This window comes from Paroedura picta, chromosome 3 (assembly GCF_049243985.1).
Source record: "Paroedura picta isolate Pp20150507F chromosome 3, Ppicta_v3.0, whole genome shotgun sequence".
Classification (NCBI taxonomy): domain Eukaryota; kingdom Metazoa; phylum Chordata; class Lepidosauria; order Squamata; family Gekkonidae; genus Paroedura; species Paroedura picta.
In genome coordinates this window covers 109,139,929-109,165,546 of record NC_135371.1, presented here as the reverse complement: position 1 = coordinate 109,165,546, position 25,618 = coordinate 109,139,929, and the positions used below count along the sequence as shown (strand labels likewise).

General features: G+C 43.0%; 1 protein-coding gene across 4 annotated transcripts in view; it reads right to left on the bottom strand.

The window, feature by feature from the left end:
- Positions 1-678: 678 nt before the first annotated feature.
- The window catches only part of SLIT3 (slit guidance ligand 3), a 713,209-nt gene continuing 688,269 nt past the window's right edge, over positions 679-25,618 (bottom strand). For 2 of the 4 annotated variants that reach the window (XM_077327141.1, XM_077327143.1), the window contains 4 exons: positions 9,115-9,269; positions 7,825-8,110; positions 6,004-6,212; positions 679-3,701 (listed from right to left, as the gene is read on the bottom strand). In XM_077327141.1, the coding sequence (XP_077183256.1) occupies positions 3,463-3,701; positions 6,004-6,212; positions 7,825-8,110; positions 9,115-9,269 (889 nt within the window). In that variant the 3' untranslated portion in view covers positions 679-3,462. Of the gene's footprint in view, positions 3,702-6,003; positions 6,213-7,824; positions 8,111-9,114; positions 9,270-16,943; positions 17,182-25,618 lie in introns of those variants that run through there. The other 2 variants (XM_077327142.1, XM_077327144.1) reach the window with 2 other exon arrangements.

Sequence of the window (25,618 nt, the reverse complement as noted above, 5' to 3'; positions counted from 1 at the left end):
TCAAATATAAAGAGAAGTTTTAGCTCCTTGTGTTTGGAAAGCACATAACTCCAACACAGAACAAAGAATCTTGATAGCAATGGTTTTATGAAGACTCCAAGGCTGTCACAGCTCAATGTAGTGGTTAAGGGCACTGGAGAACCGGGTTTGATTCCCCACTACTACACACAAAGCCATCTGGGTGACCATGGGCCAGTCACAGTTCTCTCAGAACTTTCTCAGCCCCACCTACCTCGCAAAGTGTCTGCTGTGGGGAGAGGAACGGTAGGTGATTGTAAGCCACTTTGAGACTCCTTTGGGGAGTGAAAAGTGGGGTACAAAAAACCAGTTATCTTCAGTCTTATATGAAGCTGACCATCAAGTCCGAAAGGAGGAGCTTTAAGTTGTGCTGTAGATATAATTGTAACAGAACTTTTGTTCCCTCCCTGCCCAGCTTATTCAGCAAACACCGTTTTGAGGGAGTAATAAATACATCACCTGCATGAGACCTGTGATCACTCTCTGGGGACACTAAATGCCTCTATGTGCTGTGCATTCACTGTGCGGTCTTAGTCTAAAAAATTAGCATCTCTGGCAAGAATGTCTAACATGCTCAATCAGTTGGAGCAAGAGCAGGTAAATGTACAGGTGGAAATATGCCCTCCAAGGAGACAAAGTAACACAGGAAAAGCACTCATCTATAACCCAACAATTTACTTAAATTTATTACATCACAATAGGACAATCTAGTATAATACACAGAATTCATATCAGTCCACATTGCCAATGTACAATTTTTATAGGGTTAGCAATCTTTCTTTATATTAACTTTCAAAAGTAAACTACTGCATTCCATTTACAGTAGCTGAAATGCACTGTCATTTAAGAGAGATTAGAGAGATCTAATTAACGCTTTAAAAACTAACTTCATAGATCTTTTGGCACTTTAAAAAGCAAAATTGAAGAACCGGATTTGGTATCACATCAGCTGACACACAGCAAAACATACACTGTTCAGGGACAGAAAACAAATAAAGTGGCCTTTCTTCTAGATCATAGCATAGTCCCAAGTATGTAGCAATAGAACAGGGCTAGCCTTTCTCTACTGTGGCTAGTTATCATTCAACTATTCAGTTTGGCAACGCCCTTGGAATTATTTTACAGAATGCTGGTGCGTCCCCCCCCCCCATAGCTGGTAAGTTAATTAAAAGACACAATGACCAAAGTGACGCTGTACCTCCTTTCTTGCTTATTTTAATGGTTTTCTCTTTAGCAGCATGGAGCATCCAGAACAGCCACCTTGCAAAACCAAGGAACTGATATTATAGTAGCATTTCAGTTCTATGATATTTTGGATGGGTGTTCATTATGACAGAGGCAACAGCTTCTTGGGTAACCAAAAGGGAATAAATTGTTAGGAGAAAGATGTTTATGCCAAAGTCATGTTTACCCAAGGGAGTGGTGTTGCATCTGCTTTTGCAAACTTTGGTCTGTGCAGATTGTGGTACATTTCTACATTATACATTCCAGCTGCTTGTAGCATCACATATTATGCTCAGAATAATACAAACTCTCCACAGCAGATTTTTCCCCCCTGCACTGGCTCCTGAACTATTATTTCAATCAGTTTTTTGGCAAAGTAACCAGTGATTGTTTTATGTTACGCTGATTGCAGGCTCCACGTACTACTACTAGTGCTGAAAGGCGACTATTGTATCAGTCAGTTCCCTCCTGCCTGAAATTATCCTGAGAATCCATAAGGAAATCTGAACAAACTATTGTGGCTTTCATAAGGCTGTAATTACAATAAAGACTCTTAAGCACTTTCAGGCTCCTGAAAGCTGAAAAAGGGGAAAATGCTTATGACATGGTCAAAGCTGTTCACTTCAGAGAGGCTGTGTTATTCCTAGATGCTTGCATTAAAATAAAAGCAAAGCTGCTCTGTATGTCTTCTACTGGAAAGGGCCCATTGCAAGCCTCTAGGATTCTACTGGCCTCTTGGGATCAGACTAGGATTCAGGGAACTTGTTATCGCTTCAGGACTGGCAAAAATTCTACCTCTCTAACCAATGGCTTTTATAGGCTGCCGCTGTCACCTGCATGCCAGAATGGATAGGAGAACAGGAACTTCAGACAGATGGTATGGATGTGCAGAACACCAAAGGCATTTATGATCGTCCACCAATACAAAATTCCTGTGAGTAATGCTCTGTAAAACTTCTTACTCCCCTCATGCTCCCATCTGAAGAGAGGTCCATCCTATATGGAAACTGCAGTAAACTGTCTCCGCATTCTGGCTGTCCCATGTGGCAGCTGTAACGCATTGAGTAGCTTAGCATGTGGACCATGTTTAGCATATGGAGACTTCCTGTCTGCGTTACTTTTTCGTTTCCAGTTTGCCACATGCTGGGGCCTGCTGACAGAAGCAATAGTTTCATTTAAGGGGGACTGTGGCAATTCTTAAAGTGATTGTCATACTCCAGTAAGGCTGTGTTTCAGTGTATCCTTGGCATAGCTGCTCTGCAAAGTATAATCCAGTTCTCTGATCATTACAACACACTGGTTGATTACTAAAGGGATGATTCAGTCTATCCTCTGGGAGGTATTTCTCTGCACATGAAATAATAGAAGGTAGGAGAATTGGGATGAAGCACTATACGTAGAACAACAAATGTGGGTGGAAGAGAAAAGGACATGCTGGTTATGTGGATTGTTCCCTATGTTATTAGTTAGGTATTACACAGCACTTACTTTCCATCTGTTAATGTAAAAAAAAAAGAAATTTCATAAACAAAACATTTCTCCTATTCATTTTTGCAGCAGCCAATACAACTGATGATTAACACAACAGTGTGAGAGCCAATGATACATACAAGGCAAGAGGTATTACCACCACTACATTAACATGTGCATAAGAAAATCTGTGCATAAGTCCCAAGCTATTGCAGTGTGCTTTTTTGGCAATGGTGTCAAGCTGACCCACAACACTGACAAAATACAACTAGCAATTATGCCATCATCAACTGAAAGAGATATTAATTGAGCACACTCAGACAGGAAAAGTCTCTGAGAGCTGAAGATTTCTTATGTGCTTCTATCCAGAATTTTTAAAGACATATCCCACTACTTCTGTGGCAAATCCTTTGAATTGCCTTCACATCTGGTCATCGTGCAAAGCTTTATCAACTATATTCTGTTTTTTTAATCCCTGTGTTTAAATTTGGAATAATTTTTCCAAATTTTTTTATAACTGTAAAAAAAATCCATACTAAAAATAACTCACTGTATGATACATATACCCAAAACAGTCAGATACTTTATATAATAAAAGATGAAAATAGTCACTTTTCATAATAAAAATAACTTCTATTTTTTGTGTATTTTACAATATACTTAATATTCTCTTCTTCACTTAAAAGTAAATAGGTCCCACTTTTGATAGCAAATCTGAGTCGATACAAGTGACAGAGGCTGGCTAGCTGTTTATAAGCACTTCCCACAGCCACATTCCACATGCCTCTCCAGCTCTTCTGTGAAGGAGGAGCCATCCACACACTGGAAGATATATTTCCGTCTTTTGCTCCGGATGGGAACGCAGCACTGATCATTCCCACAGCTGCCGTGACATTCCATGCGCTGTACCTTGACAGTGGAGACACAAGAGATGGAATTTTGTTGCTTCCTAATCAATTCACGAACTATCTCTCCTTGGCACTGATTTTCTGTTAAGAAACAGACAAAGGTTATGAGAAAGTTGAACATTCATCTGGCACAATCCCAAACATAAAGAACATGGATTAAGCATTATGCACTACGGTACACTGCATGTTAGTCTATCTAGTAGACATAGATCAACCCATGATTTAGGAAGACTTGTATGGTTTAGAGCAGTGGTCCCCAACCCTTTTATCACCGGGGACCGGTCAACACTTGACAATATTATTGAGGCCCGGGCGGGGGGTAGTCTTTTGCCAAGGGATGTCACTGCTCCTGCCTGAGCCCCTGTTCCACTTGCTTTCCTGCTGGTGCCTCTGACTTCCTGCTGCCTGCTGGGGGGTGCTGCCAGCAGCAGCTGTGCAGTGCCACGCCAAGGGGGAGCCCCAGCCATGGTGGCCGCTGAAGAGCACCAAAGGTGAGCCACCAGCAGAGTGGCAGGGCAGCCCCTGAGGCAGCAGCCAGGGAGGAGGATGAGGAGGAGCCGCGGCCTGGTACCGACTGATCCACGAACTGGTCCCGGTCCCCGGCCGGGGGTTGGGGACCACTGATTTAGAGGAATTAACCACATATTGAGCTACGTGGGTGTAGTTGTATTTCTAGGCCTGATCCAAGTAGTTTCTTGGGACAGGAGGAGGGTAGGAGGTCTATGTTGCTCTCAGTGGGTATAAAGCTGTTGGGAGTTTATTTCCTGTTTACAATGAATTATCTTCTCCATGAGAGTGTTTAGTAAGCTGTAACATAGTGAGAGAGAAACTCTGCTGATCAACTCAGCTCTGAATAGTTAGAATACGTCTTCTAGCAAGAATATGTGATTCTTTCAAGTTGATAAGGTTCTCTGAAAAAACACTGACTATAAAGTCATAGTAAAGGGATTAATCCAATCCAAAGTGAGAAGAAAAGAATACTCAACAGATTTCTATTTACTGCCTTCAACTATTTATTTATTTAAATTTTAATACCACCCTTCCATATGGCTCTGGGCTATGTGTCTCAACTATGCCCTTTTCTACAGCATGTTCAGCGGAGGCTAGTGGGCAACAGTGATTTGATCAATGTATTTATTATTTTTATTTAAAATATTCATTAGCTTTCTTTCTACCTTGTAGAACTCAATGCAACTTACAATATAACTAAAACAACAATAATAAAAATGTATAAAAGACCACCATTTAACATCTCAGTTAAGTCTGCCAATAAGTAAAAAGCCTAAATTAATCAAATGCAATCCTAATATAAAACAACCCTTTTATGCAGGCTGATGATATGTCAGATGACAGCATCTATGGTGAAAACTGACCAGGAAGGTGAACCCAGAAACCCACAGTGCCATCCTAGGCAGAGTTACAACCTTGACAGTCCAATGACTGCTAAGGATGGGTCTGTCACCCTCTTTGGAGGCTCCTGGGAAGTCCACTTGCCGTCAGCCAGAGTGTGCTACCGGTGGCATTGGGCATGCATCATAACTTTTTGATGTGCATAATCTTACAAGGTTAAATGCAAGGACTTATTTTATTAATTTACTTCATTTATATTTTATTTTATTTTTCACTTATATTCTGCCCTTCCCTTAGTGGCTGAGGGCAGATTGCACCAAAATTCAAATACAATTTAATACAATATTATAATACAAGTAATCAAGCATAAGATAGAAATACTAATCAAAGTTATATAATTGAAATTTAAGCTTAAGGTTTCAAAACCTACCGACTGCCTCTTCACCACTGGCTGAGTTGAACTTAACTGGCTAAGCTGAACTGAACGAGGGGGGGGGGGGTTAAAATTCTAGAGGGTTTATCGAATGGGTGGATTTTTAGACAGGGAGGTCTGTCTGTCTGTCTATCTAATTTATATGCCATTGTTCCCAGAAGGCTCAAGGCATACCACAACAATTTATAATTTTCAGCAGGTTAAGACAATTCAGCATTTAAAACTAACAATTTACAGTTTATTTATCAGAGAGAAAGGGGGGAATAAAGTGTTTTGTTAGTACAGACATTGAATACATATTCATTAGTTTCCAATTATATCCAGGATTTCTTTGTTTAAGTAAGGAGGCCAGCTCGATGGTATATATGTAGGCCTCAACCTTACAGGCCCTGTGGAACTGTTTAAGATCCAATAGGGCCCCTGATATCATGAGATATTCTGTTTTTCTTGCTGAGAAGATGGATTATATGATCAAAAAGTACAATTAAAATTGTGGAAGAGAAATCTTCTGAGCACTACCTTCATGTAAGTTGTCCTTTGTATATGAACCAAAAGATCACAGTAAAACACGCACCAGACATACACTTTGCAGATACCAACCTCTGTCACAGCGCTCACCACTGTAATTCGGATCACACTCGCAGTAAGGCTCCCCATCAGCTGAGATCTTACACTGCCCATGGCTGCATTTCAGAAGTCTGCAGGGGTTGGAGGAATCATTCTTTCTGTCACAATACATTCCTGTGAAACCATCTATGCACTTACATGAGTAACCAGAACTGGTGGCTGTGCATTTACCATGGAGGCACCTTGGAGGCAAAAAGAAATAGCTAATTGGTACACTTAAGTTGGTATGAATAGTTGACAGAAATATTAGCATTTCCAAATACAGGATTTTTTTTTTTTAGATTCATGGCAGTCAAATATATCTCCAATTTCTGAAAATATTACTGAGTTTTATGGTAAGGTCACAAGGGGAACCTCTCCCCTTAATGACATTGTCAGGAAACCCAAGCCTGGGTTCCTCTGAGCTGCTGCCTAGTAAGCAGGGCTCAAACTCATGGATCCCTGAGAAGACTAAAACTTTTGGAAAAATACATACAGGTTTACTGAGGAAATAAAATTAAAAATACTACTAGGCAACACAGTCTCTAGAGTTAGTTAGCAAAGAACACGACAAAAGCAAACCTTTTCTTTCTGACACTTTAGTATAGCATTAGCAGGTGTACCATTCAAAACTGCAGAGTCCAAGCTTGAAGTTTATGTATCTGTCCCATGGCATCACCCTTATCTAAGGCTCCAATATGGTTTCTTGCTCTCTGGCTTCAGAATCCAATCAGAATGCTCCTTCATTGGAGCCCTCCAAGAAGTGATACAACTTGCACCGGGTGCTCCCCCCCCCCATCTAGTTACTGCCCTGAGTGCAGGTTTTTCACTTAGCCAATTACTGTATCCTGATATCAGGCCTCAAAAGAGACACAGAGAGTATCTATGAGAAAAGCTAATCACAAACACCTGCAAGCTGAAGCAGACCCACTACTATTCATGTTACCCATGGTGAAATTAGGGTGCTTTGCCTCACAGACATTTATTATGAATCCGATATTAAACTACATAGACATATAAGGAATAACTTAACATTTGGCTCAATTCATTGAGAATATAGCTTGGTTGGCATTCTTCCCCCCCCCCTTTTTTTTTTTGCTGTCAAGTCAGAGCCGACTTATGGTGAACCCTGGTGGGGTTTTCAAGGGAAGAGATGTTCAGGGGTGGTTTGCCATTGCCTGATTCTATGTTGTGACTAGGAGTGTGCATTTGGATATACCCGAGCCAAAACTGTACCCACTTTTTAAGTATATCCAAGCTCCCCAAATATATTTGTTTTTTCTCAGGAAAACTGGTACATTTGTATTGTATGTTTTATGTGTCATGAGCTACCGTGAGATGGCAGTCCAGGAGTGGTGGCATATAAGTAGAATGAATGAATGATTAATCCCAAGAAAATCCCATTTTTCTTTGGGATTTTGTGTAGATCTGAAACAGTAGAGAGACAAGAACCTACCTCTCAGTCTTTTTGTTGGCCAGGCTTATGCAGTCTTTTTAAAATTTAAAGGGACTGCAGAAGTCAGTCTTGAGTGGCAGAGAGCTCATGCAGCCCAAGTTAAACCAGGCTGCAAGAGAACCCAGCCCATGTTCAGCTGGGTTGGTGGAGTTGGTGCACCCCCCCCCCCCCAGTTTTGATCTTGATATTCTTTAGTAGTCTCTGATCTAAACACTGATTAAAGTTGAGCCTGCTTAGTTTCTGAGATCTGATGATACCAGGCTGGCTTGTGTTATACAGTTCAGGGCATTTATCAGCATGCTCATTCACTTAAGAACCTCTCTCTGCCTTGTTCCCAACTCAAATGGCATGAAACTTACTTGCTATTGGGGCAAGGATCTTTAACTTCATGGTCACAAAGGGAGCCTGTCCAGCCTGGGTGGCACTCGCACACAACACTTGTTTTCTCAATAGAGCGGCAGATTCCATGCTTGCAGATGTTACAGGATTTGCAGCCAGGAAGGACCCCTACTGACTGATGTGGTAGATCCTTGAAATCCTGCAGTTCGTTATTAATGCGGACATCATGTATGCAACCATGGAAACCACTGGGTGTCCTCTCTGTACCTTGCCGCAATGAAGATAGTCCTGAGGATGTAGGAATACCTGCAAAAAAAAGGACAGAAGCACTTCAGAAGCAGTGCAGGTCCTTCTTGGTATTCCAAGAACTCAAGATAACATAATGGTATGGTAAAAGGCAAACATGTAGCAGTAGTTCATAGTATGGTAGGGGTTGCTCTGCTTATCCTCCTTCACATGCATTACATTATCTGTCTCTCTTAATAAAAGGGTAAGAGGGTACTGGGAGGAGCTGGGACTCATTGCCTACCCACCAATCAGGGAGGCTGTCCCAGCTGTCCCATCCCTGATTGGCCATCTGTCCAATGAACAGCTAATCAGGAGGGATGTCCCGCCCCTTGCTGCATTCCCCTCCAACTTCTTCCATTGGTGAAGTAGTCAGGTAGCTGGAGCGGGGAGGGAGGGTGGAGGGCCAGGGACTGTGGCTGGGGACAGTGGTAGTGGTGGGTGGAGGGAGGGAGCCCCTGCCGGTGTTCCTGCCACCCCAAACAGGAACTGCACAATTCTACGAAGACCATCTTGGACAGCGGAAGGCAAATAGTTAGGACAGCCCTGTGATTTCAGTATGGCATGAAAGCACCATAATGTGCATTATAAGCAATTGTTATCAGATGATTATGATTATCAAAAGGAGAGTTGATTTTTATATCCTGCTTTTCACTATACAAAGGGATCTCAAAGTGGCTTACATTCACTTTCCCTTCTTCTCCCCACAAGAGGCACTCTGTGAGGTAGATGGGGCTGAGAGAGCTCTGAGAGAACTGACTGTTCCAAGGTCACACAGCTGGCTGCATGTAGAGGAGTGGGGAATCAAACCTGGTTCTCCAGATCAGAGGCCATCACTCTTAACCACTACACCACACTGGCTTTTCCACACCACACTATTGACATGCCTTAAAAGTTGTGAAATAACTGATGCATTCTGTTTCTTTTCTGAAGTGCACAAAAGTTAGTTTCTCAAAGAAATTTCTCTTGGATGGCATAGATACCTGCAGAAGCTCAACCATAATTCTGTGGGCAACTCAACTTACCTCCAATATACAGAGGTGAGTCGTGACTGACTACAGGTTGTTTCTGCAATTTTCCAAGACTCTTGGGAGCACCTTTATCAACAACCAAGTTCAACGTCTGGTTCAACATTACCAACTCCACACTGTGAAATTGCCCATCATTTACTGTTTCCACGCTAGCATGTAAAACATAAGGAAAAGGAAATTAACAGAGAATAAAGTTAGTCACAGTATTGGAGAATCTTTTTCTTACAGTACCCCAAGTTTAGTTCAATTAGGAAAAAGATGAAAGTACGTATATGAAATTAGCACATATTCAAATATAACATTTTGAGATATGAGTTGAATTCTACATAAAATATATCTTATTTGGACTGCTGTGGGTGAGCTTTAGCATCAGAATTTGAGCTGTGTGTAAATTTTAAATTATTTATTTGAAAAAAAATTAGGGTTAACAGTTGTGATGGGAAGGATGAATCAACTTCTGTTGTCTCTCACTGCAAGACTCTATGTACACAGGATATGTCAAGCAAGAGGAGACACTCATTAAAAAAAATCACAGCAGAAATGTTCATGATTTTAACCCAGTAAGGGAAAAGAGATAAGCGTCCAATTCCCTGTGGCTGTAGCCCACTAGATGTCAGAATCAATTCATGCATTAGTTTTCCAGCCCTCCCATGTCAGAAGCATTAGTAGTACTAGGCCCTTGAACTGATAAGGCTTCTAAGATGTGTCATTTGTAGGAATTGACACTTCCATAAAGGGGGGTACATAAACTGCAGTTTCAGTTCTTGTGCTGGCAGTGGCCCTTTCATTGCTTTAGAAAGGCAGACTTCTAAACTTTGAAGTAGAATCAATGTGTGCAGTAGGAACAATTTGTTGTTGTTGTTTTTCCTTTCTAGGGATGTCCAATCTGTAGCTGTTTGCCAGAAGATAATAGGATGTTTGGCAGTGCTGGTTTTCAGTTCGGGCAGGAATGCATAAGCATAAATCACCAAGTCACTAGCAGCAGATGGTTTTGCTAGATTCAAAGGTTTAAATAACTTCATTAAGAGAAGTATTGTGGCTTATATGTTTTGCCATAATATGCAAGTAGACAGGACAGTCTTCAGTATTTTCCTCAAATGTTTGGAGGTTCTTTTTCAAAACAGTAACATTTTGTAATTGTAACATGGAATGTTTCCCCCATTTAGCATTGTTTTATTAGGAGGTTACACAGGAGTTTCCAATTTCAGTAACATGATTCTGAGAGACAGCAGGTCCGTTTCGTACCAGCATGTCCTTTTCCCCTTTCTTCCCAATCTCTTTGATCCAGGGCTTCAGAACTTTGTATTATACCTAGCTGTTATAGACCATTCAGAATAACAATTTAAACTAGAAATTCTAATGATTATACAGAATCACAGAACATGGAACCAAACAGCTCTGACCAGGAGTATGTATACTACAGAAATTAAATGCTTGAGTTTTGAAAATGTGGGAATAGATTATAGATGTTTGAAAATTCACAGAGTAAACTATTTCATTTATTTGCTATTTAAAGGATTAACAACTTCTGCTCTTCGCTATAATTTTGAAATAGTGCATATCACTTTGCCCTTTGTCAATCAGTATGGTATTTTTAAAAGGGACTTTATCAACTGTTTCTTTCTGAGAGGACAGAAATGGCTATTATGGAATACACAACTATTTGCAGGGATCCTTTGCTGGCTGGGATTCCTGTCATGACTTCTGATATTACAAAGATAACACCAGACAGCATCACTCGGTTACTGCCAATGATGTGTGAGGCCTACTGTAACAAGGATCATGAACAGCAAAATACTAGTGTGAATATACCTTTGTAACTATGGTTTTGGAGTCAAAAAGCAGGGATGTTGTTCCACGAGTCCATGGAGGAGTTAGTCTTGTCCCCCCCCCCCCCAAAAAAAAAACAGCTCCCATTGAATGCTATAAGGCAAAGTGCTTTTGAAACTGTGACGTGATGGTTCAAAAGCAACCTGCAGCTGTGTGTATGTCTACCCCTGTTAAGGTATCACATGAAATTAAACAGTCCTTGCTCCATCCACATGCCTTAAAAAAAATCAGGTTGAAATATTATAGCAAAATTTTCATGAGCACAAAAGACACTGAGGACATGACCCAGTTAATGTTTAGCTCTGTTCTATTAATTTCAATGGACAAATGAAGAACATGCTTAAATATATGATGCTAAGACCAACAGAACTTCACTTTGATTGGATTGTGCCCCAGCAGCTTTAATGCTGGAATGTGATATTGTGGTTGCTTCTAATCTGGAGAGCTGGGTTTGATTCCCCACTCCTTTGGGTAGTGAAAAGCGGTACAACCCCCACCCCCTTCTTCTACAACTGGAGAACATAATATGAACGTTCTAACAAGAGCCTGAGAAATAGTAAATATTTGTTAAATCAGACATTGTTGCCCCCCACTCCTGCAAGACAGTGAAAGGACTTCTTTCATAAGGATCTGTACTTATATGAATAGATCTTCTCTTGAGAACATAGTTGGCGGTTGCTACGATTGTCTGAGACTGTTGGAGTCAGTGGCCTGGCAAACGATGAAGGGAACAAAGCCACAAACGCTGATCAGTGCATCATGGTCAGCCTTGCCATGCATGCTGGATGTGCCCTGGGAGGAGGAAGGGGGCATTCCCCATGTAGCCAAGGTTTTGATAAGATGGAGCCCAAATGGCCATCGGCTCTTCAAACCAATAACTATAAAACAGTGCCAGAGATTTAAAAACTCTGCTCCGTGCCAAATATTTTTCATATTACATGGTATTTTCTTATCAACTGTGTACATTACAAGAAAACACAAATGCATCATTTTATTAATTCAGGTGGGTAGCTGTGTTGGTGTGAGGCAGTGAAACAAAGTTCAGATCCAGTGGCAATTTTAAGACCAACTAAGTTTTATTCACCGTATAAGCTTTCATGTACATGCACACTTCTTCAGATACTTCTATCGTTTTATTAACTCAGCCACTGCCACCATGCAGCAAATGTGAAAGGCTTTCATGCTAATGTAGCTTAAGTACACAAAGGCCATTCTGCTGGGTCTATGTAAGTAGGCAATGGCAAACACATCCCTTGAGTATGACATTATGGTGCAGTCTAACAGTTCATTTCTAGGTGGCAGTAGAGCATCATAGAAAGACAATGTTTGGGCCTGGGGGGGGGGAACACAGCATTGCTGACATATTACTCTTTGTACTACACAATCATCTCAAATCAGAATGTAAACATCTTGGCAGAAAAATGAAGCTAGGGCAGGATGAACTACTGCCAATATTAAAGCTTTCTAGGAACGAAGAATGAAGCTGAACTGTACAGCTGACAAAAGGAAAATGTCACAATGTCTTAACATCTGTAAGTGGTCAAGGACTGCAAATGTATCTAGCATGCTTTTAAGAATTATTTTGATAAGAGATTAAATAAGAACTAGCAAGATATGTGTGCCTGTGTGCGTGTGAGCGAGAGAAAGAGAGGAGATTTTAAATGGGAGTTGGATCAAAATCAACTTTGTGTTTGGATTCATAAAGCCAAAGCTTTTGTTAACAATGTGCTGCCAACCAATCAGAAACAGCTCTCGGTTTTTCATTTGGGCTAAGGTCCAGTAAAACTATTAAAATGTTCTACGATAAAGTGGAATCTGCCCTTTTAAAAAGCCATTCCTGGGGAATTCACAATATATACTTAAAATCCCAGTGAAATATAAACATGTTGCAAGACATTCAGTTGCATTTGAGTAGATGTCTCCAAAAGAGTAACAAACAGCCATAGCACTATCTGAATACACACACACACACACACACACACACACACACACACACACATGTATTTTAAAAAATACAATGCCAGGAAAGTAGCTGCCATCAGCCATGATTGCAAACAGGACTAGAAAATATTACTTGGGCTTCTCTATGGTTAATCACATTATTGTGAATTGTATTCCACTCATCCAAGTGGAATAGTATAGAGATAACTGTGATCAGGGAAAAAAAAAAGTAATTTACTGACATTCCAGTGAGCAGAAAATGTTAGTATCCATTATAGGCTGATGGTAGTACTGGGCTCTGGGTTGAGAAAAGCTAGGAGGTTTTGGGGCCTGGGGAAAGAGGATCAGGATATCAATGGGATACAGTTACATAGTCCAAAGCAGTCATTTTCTCCAGGGACAACGGATCTCTTTCATCTAGAAATGCACTCTCATTCTGGGAGCTCTCCAGCCCCCACCTGTAGGTTGGCAACCCTAGCAGCTTGATAGGTTTACTGTTTAAAGTTTTGTCAGCATCTTACCTCCAACTTGCCTCTGCCTTACCTTTGATGCACAAGATTGCCCCCTCTACCCTCTCAGTTCCCAATATAACACGTTTGTTTTTTTGCTGCTGCTGCAGCAAGAATGTCTATATTTGATGAGTTGTAGAAATCTTGTCTAGCCCATGATGCATTTACCAAGCCATTTTACAAATTGGATTTATTTGCTGTTCTTTTCCTCCATGAGTATGGAAGGATATGCTCCTCCATACACACTCCTCTATGAGTATGGAAGGATATGCTCATGGAATTACTCCTGCACCCAAGAAGTTAGTTCCCTTGATTTTATTCTTCTTTAATAAATGTTATTTCTGATTTTCAAATGTATCTTGTTCTCAGTATTTGTTTTATCACCTAGCATGGTCATTTGTTAAGTTAGCATAATTGGTATATGCAATGAGTACCATGTCACCGATCAACTGTTTATTTTTTCCTTCCTCATTAAAGTCCGGATTATCCCAGGAAGCCATATCTGTCTGCACTGGAGGCTTTGCGCCAAGCTGCAGGCTGGAGTTTGAGCCAGGGCAGGTTGCTCTACCTCTTTCTGCTCACGAATGGCATTTGACCTGGTGCACCTCGTCTGCCCTGGATTTGGGCTTCTCCCTCCCTCCTGCCTTCCTTCCCTGAAGAACATAAGCCCAGTCTCAATTCTATATGAATGGACTGTGCTACTATTTTATAATCAGCAAAGTTTCTTATCTAACCTGCAGACTCAAGGTAGCGACATATGTAACAGGCCCCTACCTGGTGGAATGAGCTCCTGGTCGAACTATGGGCCCTGCGGGAGCTCTCAGCGTTCCACAGGGCCTGTACAACGGAGCTCTTCCACCAGGTCTATGGTTGAGGCTGGGGCAGTGAGGAAGATCTGACTGCTCTCCCCCCCCCCCCCGGTGCTAAACAGCATTGGGCCATGTGTCTTCAATGGCCACCTCTCCCTACTCCCTTATTTAGATATGTTTTTGTGGGATTGGAGAATTGAATAATACCACTATGTTTTCTGTTTTTGGTTTTATTGTACCACTTTTTATGTCCCTGTATAGTTTTAATGGGGTTTTATATGAGTTTTAGTGGGGATAAGTTGTAATCTGCCACAAGCCGTTCTTGGGAGTGGCGGGAAATAAATTGAAATAACTACAACAACAACAACAACAACATCTTTCAAATGAAATGTTCATTAGCATTATAATGCTGATAATTGCTCACTAATTAAAGATTACTATGGTGGGCAAGTAGATTCATATGGAAATAGGTGACTGTTATGCTGTTGTTGCTTAAAAACAGGATGTGCTGCTTAAGCAGAGTGGAAGCTGAAGAATAATGCTATGAAGACATGAAATAATAGTGCAAATTGACATTAAGGCCATAGAATCCCTGGTGATTCCTAGAGAGGTGATTCCTAGTCACTTCCAGATATGCCAATGCCTGATGGTCCCTCCATGTCACTGCCAACCTGAATGGAAAGTGGGTAATATTCACAGACATCTAAGATACAGGTTCCCTGCCCATACATGGGAACAGTTTATAATTCTGGATATTTTGACCTTCTGCACCTCAGATCCTTCATTTACATTGCTTCCTCCTATGAAATACATCTTTGCATTTAGCACTGAGTTTGCTCAGTTACACAGTTATCTGCTACACAGATTCAAAATGAATTCTGTACTTGATCCATTCATAGCTGATAAAACATTCTCTACCCAGAAAGTTAACTTACTTTGTAACCCTTCAATGCTATCTATGGAGTTTTCATAATCATCTCCCAACGAAGCACAGAGCACACTGCTGCCCAACAGATTATCCACAAACATTGAACTTCCTTTTGCTCCCACTCCAACTACTAACCAGTCCATTTTCTTCTAAACTTACCAACATCTGCCTGACTAGTTTACCAGGATTTTACAAAGGGCCAAATTAAACATGATGCTGAAAGATCCATGATTGAATCTTCCTGATATTATTAAAAGATGAAGGACTACAGGCCTCCCTCCCTGATGCCCCACTTTTCCCACTCCCCTCCCATTTTCTCCCATGTCGGTTTCCTCATGCCTGTGGAATTCTAACATGCCCCAGTGGTCCCCAACCTTTTTCGGGCCGGGGACTGGAGGGAGGCCCAGGTGCTTGCTGTGCCACGGGGGTGGTAAGGAGGCACGGGCGCTGGCATACCCATGCCTCCTTCCCCCCCACCGCAGCCCGGTACCGAGGGCTCCATGGTCCGGTACTGGTCCGTGGCCCAGGGGTTGGGGAAGACTGCCGACAAAACAATCAGAAAGACATGGGGGCTGTGGTTGCGGTAATCAGAATGTTAAGAATTTTAAATTGTTTTACATTTTTAAATGATTTTAATGTATTATATGTTGTGAGCCAACCAGAGCCCACTTGTGGGAAGTTGCAGCCTAGAAATAGTTATATAAATAAAAATAAATAAATAAGGGGAATTGCCGCTTTGGGGGTACCTAATTTGCATCAGTCATACCGGGGGGGGGGGGCTTTAAATCTTCCAGCTTCACATGGTTTTGCTATCAAACGGACACCTTGGGGGGTTATTATTACCACCCAAAAGGGAAAAGACTACAACTTCAGGGAGTTTGTATGTGTATGAGTCAGTTTAGATTATCAGAACTCTGAAGGATGATTCATCTCCTGCATGATGGCCTTGATCTGAATGGTGGGTTCTTAAGGCTGCAATTTATCTTTAAATTAAATTTGCTTCTAACATACTGGAAAAATACCCAACATTTTCCAGGGGAGAATCTTTTTTTCAGTCAAAACTCATTTTGTTGGATAGATAAAATGATCTTGACATAGTTCTTCCAGCTTCAGTCTGATTTGCCTTGAATCTGAGCCCTTTACCTATTTGACTTTTAAAAAACTGATTTTACTGATTAATAGTCCGTCCTGTGGTCAAAGGCCAAATGAATATGAGTCGTGTATGTGTTTTCTCTCTTTTGTGTGTGTGCTTTAAAATGAACATAAGGGCATTACAGAAATCTGTAATAGAGGGGGAAATGGTGCTTTTCTCTTTTCCTAAGGATGATTTTTCTTGTCAGAATTTCCTTCTTTGAACAATTTTTAGTCCTTCAGGGAAAGACTGACACTCAAATTTTATTTTAAAAGTCCGCAGGGAAAAGGATAATTGCCTCCCACTGTAATTTTTTAATACAGATTGCATTTCCTTGCAGATGCTTTTGGTCAAAACAAATGCACCTTTGGAATTCATCACAACTAATGTGACCTATCTACAACAGGCAGCAAGGTTCTTCTGTTTCCAGATATATGACATGAACTAAAATGCTTATGAACATCTGCACAAGAGATGTTTTTCTCCCTATATTTTCTCTCTCTTTATATTAAGGAACAAATGAAGTGAAGTGCTAGGTCATATTTATGCACAATTCAGAAAAAACAAACAAAACAAATCAGAAGCAATATGGAATCATACTCAAAAGGTTATCTTTGACTTAGAAGTGGTTTATAAAGTTTTTTTCTTTTATTGCTCTGCAATGATATGCACCTGCCTTATTCAAATGCAGCTATTCCACTGACAGTGGCTAGAGCTGGAGGCAATTAAAAATGTTCCCAGTTTGAATGGCAGGCAGAAAATGAAGCTGTTTTGGTGAAACTGGAAGCTGAACAGTACGAAAAAAAATTATCTTGCTGTCTCTCAGAAAACAGATAGCCAGCCAGGAAATGAAACTGCTTCCACTTTATTAGCTGCGTGGCAATATGTATTCAAGGCTCAACATTCCCAGTCCTGGAAAAAGAAGCCAGGTAAAGAAAAAATCTTGCAGTTATTTACATAAAGGGTGACATGTGTCACACTCCTCCCAACCCCCCCCCCCATGATAACTTTAGGGAAATTTACTATAGGATAACAGAAGGGGGAAAGCTTCACCATGTTCCTCTGCCTGAGCCTCTGGGGAGGGCGGTATATAAGTATGATTGATAAATAAATAAATAAACAAACAAACAAACAAATAAATAAATATTACAGTCCAAATCCTAACTTCTACCCCAAAGGTTCCTTTTATCCTAAAAGGAATCATGAGATACAAATCCAGGGATTTTCTGCTATCATGTCCCAGACAGAATGTAGGTAAAGGACAGGATTTTGCATACACTGAAAGTCAGTTGCAGACTAATAATTGTTCTGGATACAGGTTTCCATGGTAGACTCATGGACCATTTCTGCATGAGGAATTTGCCCTTGCCAGGCCTCTTGTTGTTTGCAAGTCTTAATGCTACTCCCTCATGATATCGGCAACAACCCGTAGCTCTCCAGTGTGTGGTGTGGGTTTTTGTCCTTTTTGTCGCATGTTGGAAATTGATAGAATCATAGAATCATAGAGTTGGAAGGGGCCATACAGGCCATCTAGTCCAACCCCCTGCTCAACACAGGATCAGCCCAAAGCATCCTAAAGCATCCAAGAAAAGTGTGTATCCAACCTTTGCTTGAAGACTGCCAGTGAGGGGGAGCTCACCACCTCCTTAGGCAGCCTATTCCACTGCTGAACTACTCTGACTGTGAAAAATCTTTTCCTGATATCTAGCCTATATCGTTGTACTTGTAGTTTAAACCCATTACTGCGTGTCCTTTCCTCTGTAGCCAATGGGAACAGCATCCTGCCCTCCTCCAAATGACAACCTTTCAAATACTTAAAGAGGGCTATCATGTCCCCTCTCAACCTCCTTTTCTCCAGGCTGAACATTCCCAAGTCCCTCAACCTATCGTCATAGGGCTTGGTCCCTTGGCCCCAGATCATCCTCATTGCTCTCCTCTGTACCCTTTCAATTTTATCTACGTCCTTCTTGAAGTGAGGCCTCCAGAACTGCACACAGTACTCCAGGTGTGGTCTGACCAGTGCCGTATACAATGGGACTATGACATCTTGTGATTTTGATGTGATACAGCCCAAAATGACAATCCACAAATACCCCAAGGTCTCGTTTATACACAGTGTTACCTAGAAGCGTATCCCCCATCCAGTGGGCATGCTTTTCATTTTTCTGACCCAGATGCAGAACTTTACACTTATCTTTATTAAATTGCATCTTGTTCTCATTTGCCCATTTTTCCATTGTGTTCAGATCTCGTTGAACTCTGTCTCTATCTTCTGGAGTATTTGCCAGTCCTCCCAATCTGTGTCATCTGCAAACTTGATGAGTAGTCTCTCCACCCCCTCATCTAGATCATTAATAAATATGTTAAAAAGTACCGGACTGAGCCCTGAGCCCTGAGGTACCCTGCTACTCACCTCCCTCCTGTCTGATGAAGCGGTAGAATCCACTTCCCCCTTCCTTGTTGCACTGAAAATTGTGGTACAACCCGGGGCACAAACCGGGGCAAGCCTGTCTGAAAGTAGAAATGTGCAACAGTCTCGCTAGCTTTTTGCCTGCCCTTGCACCCACACTCCCCTCTCCGTTTCTAGATCGCTATTTTTATTAAATGGTGCAGTCCACGTTGCTACAGGACCACAAAGCGACGTGCCCTCAGTGTTCATAATATTATTGGGATTGGGCAGCAACCCAATCTAAAACACATTCCTGTTAGTGTTTTCTGGTGGTGAGGTATGAACAGGGAAAGGGAGAGCATATGATGAAGCAGCCCTCTCCCTATTCGCTTTTTATCTGTGCTCTGTATTTTAAATCTTTATTGTGAACACACAACCATCGGAGTCCAATTACTACGGCCAGCCTATCACAAATCGACCTGAACATAAGGATAAAAGAAATTTTAAAAACTGGTTTACTGTTGTGGCGTATTGTGCATTTGCAAGCAGACGGTGGTGTGCATTTTACTCCTCCGTGCGGAAATGGTCATGGTGCTCATTTCACTATAGGAAGGAATGATCAGCTTACAGAGCTCTTTTCCTGTCAACCTCAAAAAATCATTGCAATGTATGCTGCCCAACTCTACTGGATGGCCCCTATGGTTTCTTAAACAGCTGCTGAAGTCTTTTCTTAAAAAAAAAAAGTACCCTGTAGCTGTGAAGAGTGGAAGAAGAAGGAGAGATTCCATTTCCCAGAGTTCCAGGGGGAAAGTTAGTACTGAATGGACTGGGTTGTAAACCCAGACTTTACGGTAGGGCGTATGTCATCTTTATCCATTGTTGTTCCTCTATATATTGATGCCTAGGTGGTGGGATGTGTCCGGCTGTCCAAGTTGGAATAGGGCCAATCAGGGTGCAGCCAGCTTTGCCCTGATTGGCCTTGTCCCTGCAGCTCCCGCCCTCCATCTCTGGCCTCTAGCCTCTTTGCTCTCAAATGCCTCAGTGCCTGGAGCCAGCAGCAGGTAAGGAGAGAGGCCCTGGGCAAAGGATTGTGGTGGAGGGCCTCCTAATGAGGGCCTCTTGGCCTGCTAGGCTGGCCCTGCTGATGAGGGCCTCCCGGCCTGCTGATTGCTCGTTAAGGACTGCTAAGGAGCTGACTACCTGACTGCTAAGGAGCTCTGTCCCAGGCCTGCTAATGAGCTGCCCAGCCCCCACTGGCCCCACTTGATGTGGTTGCAAGCTGCCGCCCAAGGCCACCTTATGCTGCCTGGCTGGGGTCCAGGGGTGGGCGCCCTTTCAAGGCCCGTTTTTAGGAATGGGCTTTGAAGCTAATTTCAGAAATAAAACTGATTCTTTGGTTCATCATTACTCATGGGGACATGGTATCGGGGGAGAAAGTTGTAACTTTTTATTCGACTAAATTACTGATGCTTTGACTTTGTCCACACAACCCTGTCTTTTAAGAATTTTCTTTCTAGATTAAATATACTTCTGGAAGCAAGCTCTACTTGTATGCTTCTTAAATTATTGATGAATTAGAATTAGCTGTTATCCAATGCATCTATTTTTGTTTTGTTCATGGTTCACTTTGCAGGAACAAACACACAGAACAAGGAATTGTTTCAAAGGAAGCATGGGGGCTTATATAGACTCAGACTCCTGCCACCCAATAATAAGCAGGAAACCAGTTCCCAGGACTAAAACAGTTTGCTCAACAAATGTGTGTAACTTGGAGACGAGTGGTCTACTCATCAGGCCTAGATTACCCCAGCTGCCCCAAGCAGCCAGCCCAGAGATTTACACCTCACAGCAAGGACACAAAGATAGCAATCTGTGTTTCACAGGACTTAGCTGAAATATCCCTTGAAAGGAAACACAGAGGAGGCAAGAGGAGAGAGGTGGAGTGGAGGGACCCAAACTCCAGCTCAGGAAAGATTGACATGGCACATGACACGCTTTCATCTTTAAGGGGAACACCTCAGGGGCCCCCAAATCATGGTGGCTGAGGATGAGGCTTGTCAGGGTAAGCCTCATGGAGCCTATGAACCAATTTGGGAGCAGAAACATCCTTCACATTCACCCATTTGTTAGCAGACTCAGGAAAACCCTTCCAAGCAACCAAGTACTGCAAATGACCATGATGCATCCCGGAGCAGCGCATTACAGAGTTTGTAATGAATACCATGACTCGAGGGGGAGGAAGAGCATTGGGATGCCACTTGTTCAGAAGAGGGGCTTTCTTCTAAAGAGTGACGTGAAACATGGTGCCACCTTAAGCCCCCTGGACCAGGAAGCTGGGCAGTTTGTGCCCTGCTTTGCAAAAGGAGGGGGGCAACACCACCCAGGCAGCCACCTCATTGACCATGTCCAGAATTTTGAAAGGCCCCACAAAGTGATAGTTCAGGTTTTTGGAGGGGCACTGGTTCTTTAAATGTTTGGTGGAAATGAACACCTTGTCCCCTGCCTTAAACCTGGGGGGGGGGTACTGTTTTAGGTCAGACCATTTCTTACAGTCTGCTTTAGCCCCCTCAAGGGACTCGATCATCCCCTAACATGCACCTTCACCACCCACTCATATACCCCAGGAGGAATACTACCAGGGTCTGTCATTAGGGGTTCTAGCATGGGGAAGGGCAGCTGGGCATATCCATAGATGACTTCAACGGGGAAGAGACTGGTGCTCTACTGAGGGAAGTTGTTATATGTATATTCTTCCAAGGGGAGCGCCGACATCTAGTTGTCCTGCTGGTGGCTAATGAAGCAGTGAAGATGCTGCTCCAAGACCTGGTTGACACATTTAGTCTGTTCATTGGTGGCAGGGTGGTAAGCGGAGCTAATCTCTGGATACTCATGAGTTCAGGCCTCTGCAGCTTGTGGAGGTTTGTACACCACTCTCTGGCTCCCCCCTCAAGGGTGGTACCCAAGATGTGCACTGCCTTGGCCTCATTATGGAAACTGGACCCCCAGTCTTTCATGAAACCGGCCGCCTGGACCAGGAAGCTGGGCAGTTTATGCCCTGCTGAATTTTTGCTTTGACTGAAACGCACGGAAGGCCTACTAGGAAAAAGACTGGTACATGTATTTCTCCAGGGTGTAGAGTATAAAATCAATCACTTGAGAATGAATGAGCAGATAAATGGCTGCTTCTGGTATTTATTGACAGTACATCGTTCTGTTCTGATTGTAAGCACTACAAAACTCAGCATTTTCACATTTCAAATGAAAGCTAAAGCTTTTTAATACTGCACATAAACATGTTCTCAAGGACAACAGCATACTGAGCTATTCATTGGCTGGTTTACATTACTTTAAATAGACAATGGAAAAAAGAAGGAAAGTTCCATTAAAAAAAAACATTTAGCATTGCAGAAACATTACCGCCAAAGACAATCAAGCATGGAAAAGAAATCAATAAAAAATTCTTTCCTGCAAATGTCAGACAGAATCATAATTGTTATCTTAACATATTCTTATACAACGGAAAATCAATATGCATAATGTGGAAAAGAAAACTCTACTCTTCAAACCCAAAAATGTAACTCTAATTTTAAAACGAAACAAGGAAACACGCACATAGGAAAAATGTCAACACAGAGGCCCATTATGCACGGCCGCCGAAACGGCGATTTCGGGTCACATGGAAAATGTGGAGGGGGAAGACGCGAAGCACACCGGTTATGTACGGGGCGGGTTGCGACGGCGGCAAAACCCAGAGTAACTGATTATGCACGCGGCGATCCCGGCGCTGCTTCTGGTTGTGCCCCGGTCACCCGGAGGCTGCGCTTTCTTCCGCGTTTTGCTAACGCAGCTTTTTTGGCGGCATGCACCGAAGCTGCAGTCAGTTGCAGCCGGCACCATGCGTTGTTGGTGATTTTAGTCGCCGCCATTCCACCCCGAATGTGCGTTATTCCCCCCGTGCATAATGGGTCAGATAGAGGTTTTAGCAAATGTTGTGGTATTTGCAAATAAACTATATCTTCTAGAGCAGACTTTCTGAACCAGGGTTTCATGAAATCCTGGGGTTTCTTGATGACCCTGGAAGGGTTTCCCGAATGGGTGGGAGTTAATTTTTTATATATTTTTAAAATTTGTTAAACTTTTATTGGGTGATATGACTGTATATGGCCATGTCGACCTATACCCACCCTCCCAAAATGGCCAATGGTGGGCATGGAGGGGGTGGGAAGGGGAGGGGCCCCAGGTGGGCATGTGCACAGCTATACTTCCCAACCTTATTCTGCACAATTTTGCCATTTCTGGGTTTCTTTGAAGCCTGAAGAATGTTTCAGGGGTTGCTCAATGGTAAAAAAGTCGAGAAAGACTATTCTGGAGTTTTCATCAACCATTCTATCTCTATAAGCAATATTTTCTTGATGTAATGGTCCTATTTGATTGACATGTTTTCTGGAGTTAATTTCTCTCTTCTTCATAGTTAGTGATAAATGGCAATATATGTTATGTAAAGTTATACAATGTTCAATGTAAACCACCCCGAGCTGCCAAGAAGGTGTCATGTTTGAGTAGAGGTTGGAACCAAGTCCTATTCTGACATGAACAATTAAGGTACATTGAACTGCCACACACTACCTGTTCAAACTAGTCCATCAATTGAGATTGTCATCAGGGACTGTGTTCTGTGTACCTCTATGGTGGGTAAGCATCAGGGACAGGGATATTTCTATTGCAATGCTGTATTTGAAACCCCCTCCCAACTGAAGAGGGGTTGGGTTTTATACCGTGCTTTTTACTATCCAAAGAACTCTCAAAGCTTACAATCACCTTCCTTCCTCTCTCCACAGCAGACATCCTGTGAGGTTGGTGGGACTGAGAGAGCTCTGACAGAACTGCTCTATGAGAATAGTTCTATCAGGACTGTGGAGTAGAGAATAAAACCCAGTTCTCCAGATAAGAGGCCACTGCTCTTAACCACTACACCAAGCTGGCTTAGTAGTACTGAATTTACTGTCTAACAGTTACTAGGCAAATCTTCATTCTTGTACCTACTCTATTATTTGAGCTTGTCACTTTATCCCCTGGTTTTATCTGAGGGATACGCTTAATTGTTGGTGTACTTTAGGGCTTTGGGTTTTGTAAGCTGCTTTTGACACCTTGGAGGAATGTGTGGGGTAAGAAAGTTTTAAATAAAAATGGTGCTTAACTAAATCAAAGACACTCAGTTACTCAAACATTTAAAGTATAAGAAGTGCCGGTGTTTTATACCCTGCTTTTCACTACCCAAAGTGCTTCCAAAGCAGCTTGCAATTATCATTCCTTTCCTCTCTCCACAACAGACACCCTGTGGAGCTGAGAGTGCTCTAAGAAAACTCCTCTGCAAGAACAGCTCCAGAACGTGCTTGGAGGAAGACTCATAATGAAGCATCAAGAACATCTTATAGAAAGCACATGAAAGCCTATGAGATGGTAGTGAAGTCAGTAAAATATAAGTTTTATTTCACTTCCATCGCATCTGCAAACTCACGCCCAGCACAATTGTTTAGGATACTTTGATCACTCATTGCCCTAGAGCAGTGGTCCCCAACCTTTCTAAGGCTGGGGACCGGCAGGGCATCGGGCCGCGCCCGTGCGGACCGCGCCCGCTCATCGGGCCGTGCCCCCACGGGCCGCGCCCGCACATCGGGCCATGCCCGTGCACGGGCCGCGCCCGCGGGCCACGCCCACACGGCCGCACGGCCTGGCCCTGATTCCCTCTCCCCGCCCTCCCGCAGTAAGAAGCTTCCCGGGCCGCAAGCTTGCAGCCTGGGAAGTTTTTTACTGCGGGGGGGGGGGCGGGGAGAGGGAGCCACGGCCTGGCGCCATGGCCTTCGCCGACACTCTGCTGTGACCTCCCTCCAACCTTGGACACAGAAAGCTAACTAGAGGCCCCTTAGCCACCCCTGGAGGGAACCCTGAGTAACTTCAGATGGCTCACACTGACTGAAGTGGACAGGATGCTAGCTTCAGCACAGCCAACTGCATGCCCATTAGACCCATGCTTACTGTGTCTACTTAAAACAACTGATGTAGGGATAGGAGGTAAGAGCCTCTTGTGGCGTAGAGTGGTAAGGCAGCGGACATGCAGTCCGAAGCTCTGCCCACGAGGCTGGGATTTCAATCCCAGCAGCCGGCTCTAGGTTGACTCCACCTTCCATCCTTCCAAGGTCGGTAAAATGAGTACTCAGCTTACTGGGGGGTAAACCGTAATGACTGGGGAAGGCACTGGCAAACCACCCCGTATTGGGTCTGCCATGAAAACGCTGGAGGGTGTCACCCCAAGGGTCAGACATGACTCGGTGCTTGCACAGGGGATACCTTTACCTTTACCTGTTAAGGATAGGAGAGAGTCCTCCAGGAGAGAATCCTTTTTCTCTCAACAGGAGAATTCTTAGAGAGGCTGAAAGAGGCAGTGGTATTGCTGGGGGAAAAAAATCTCTGTACCTACTCACCCATCTTGCATCTAGTGTTTCTGGGGAAAATGGTAGAAAGGGCTATGGCAGAGCAAATATCAACATACCTGGATGAAGCTTCAGTCCTAGACCCATCCTAGTCAGGCTTCTGGCCGGCCTGGCCACGGGGTAGAAACAGCACTGGTCTCTCTGATGGATGACCTTCACCATCAGTTGGACCAAGGCGGGTCAGTGCTGCTTGTGCTATTAAACCTCACAGCAGCATTTGACACAGTTGACCATGAGCTTCTGGCTCTCTACCTCACCAACGCTGGGATATGGGGGATAGCCCTCCAATGGCTGATCTCCTTTCTCTGGGCTCGTAGACAGAGGGTAGCTATAGGAGAGAGACAATCAAGCTGCCACCAGCTCACATGTGGAGTCTCACAAGGAGTGGTCCTATGCACACTTGTGCTCAGCTGATGTGGAGGTTTGGGCTGGGATGTAATTAATATGCAGATGACACCCAGCTCTTCCT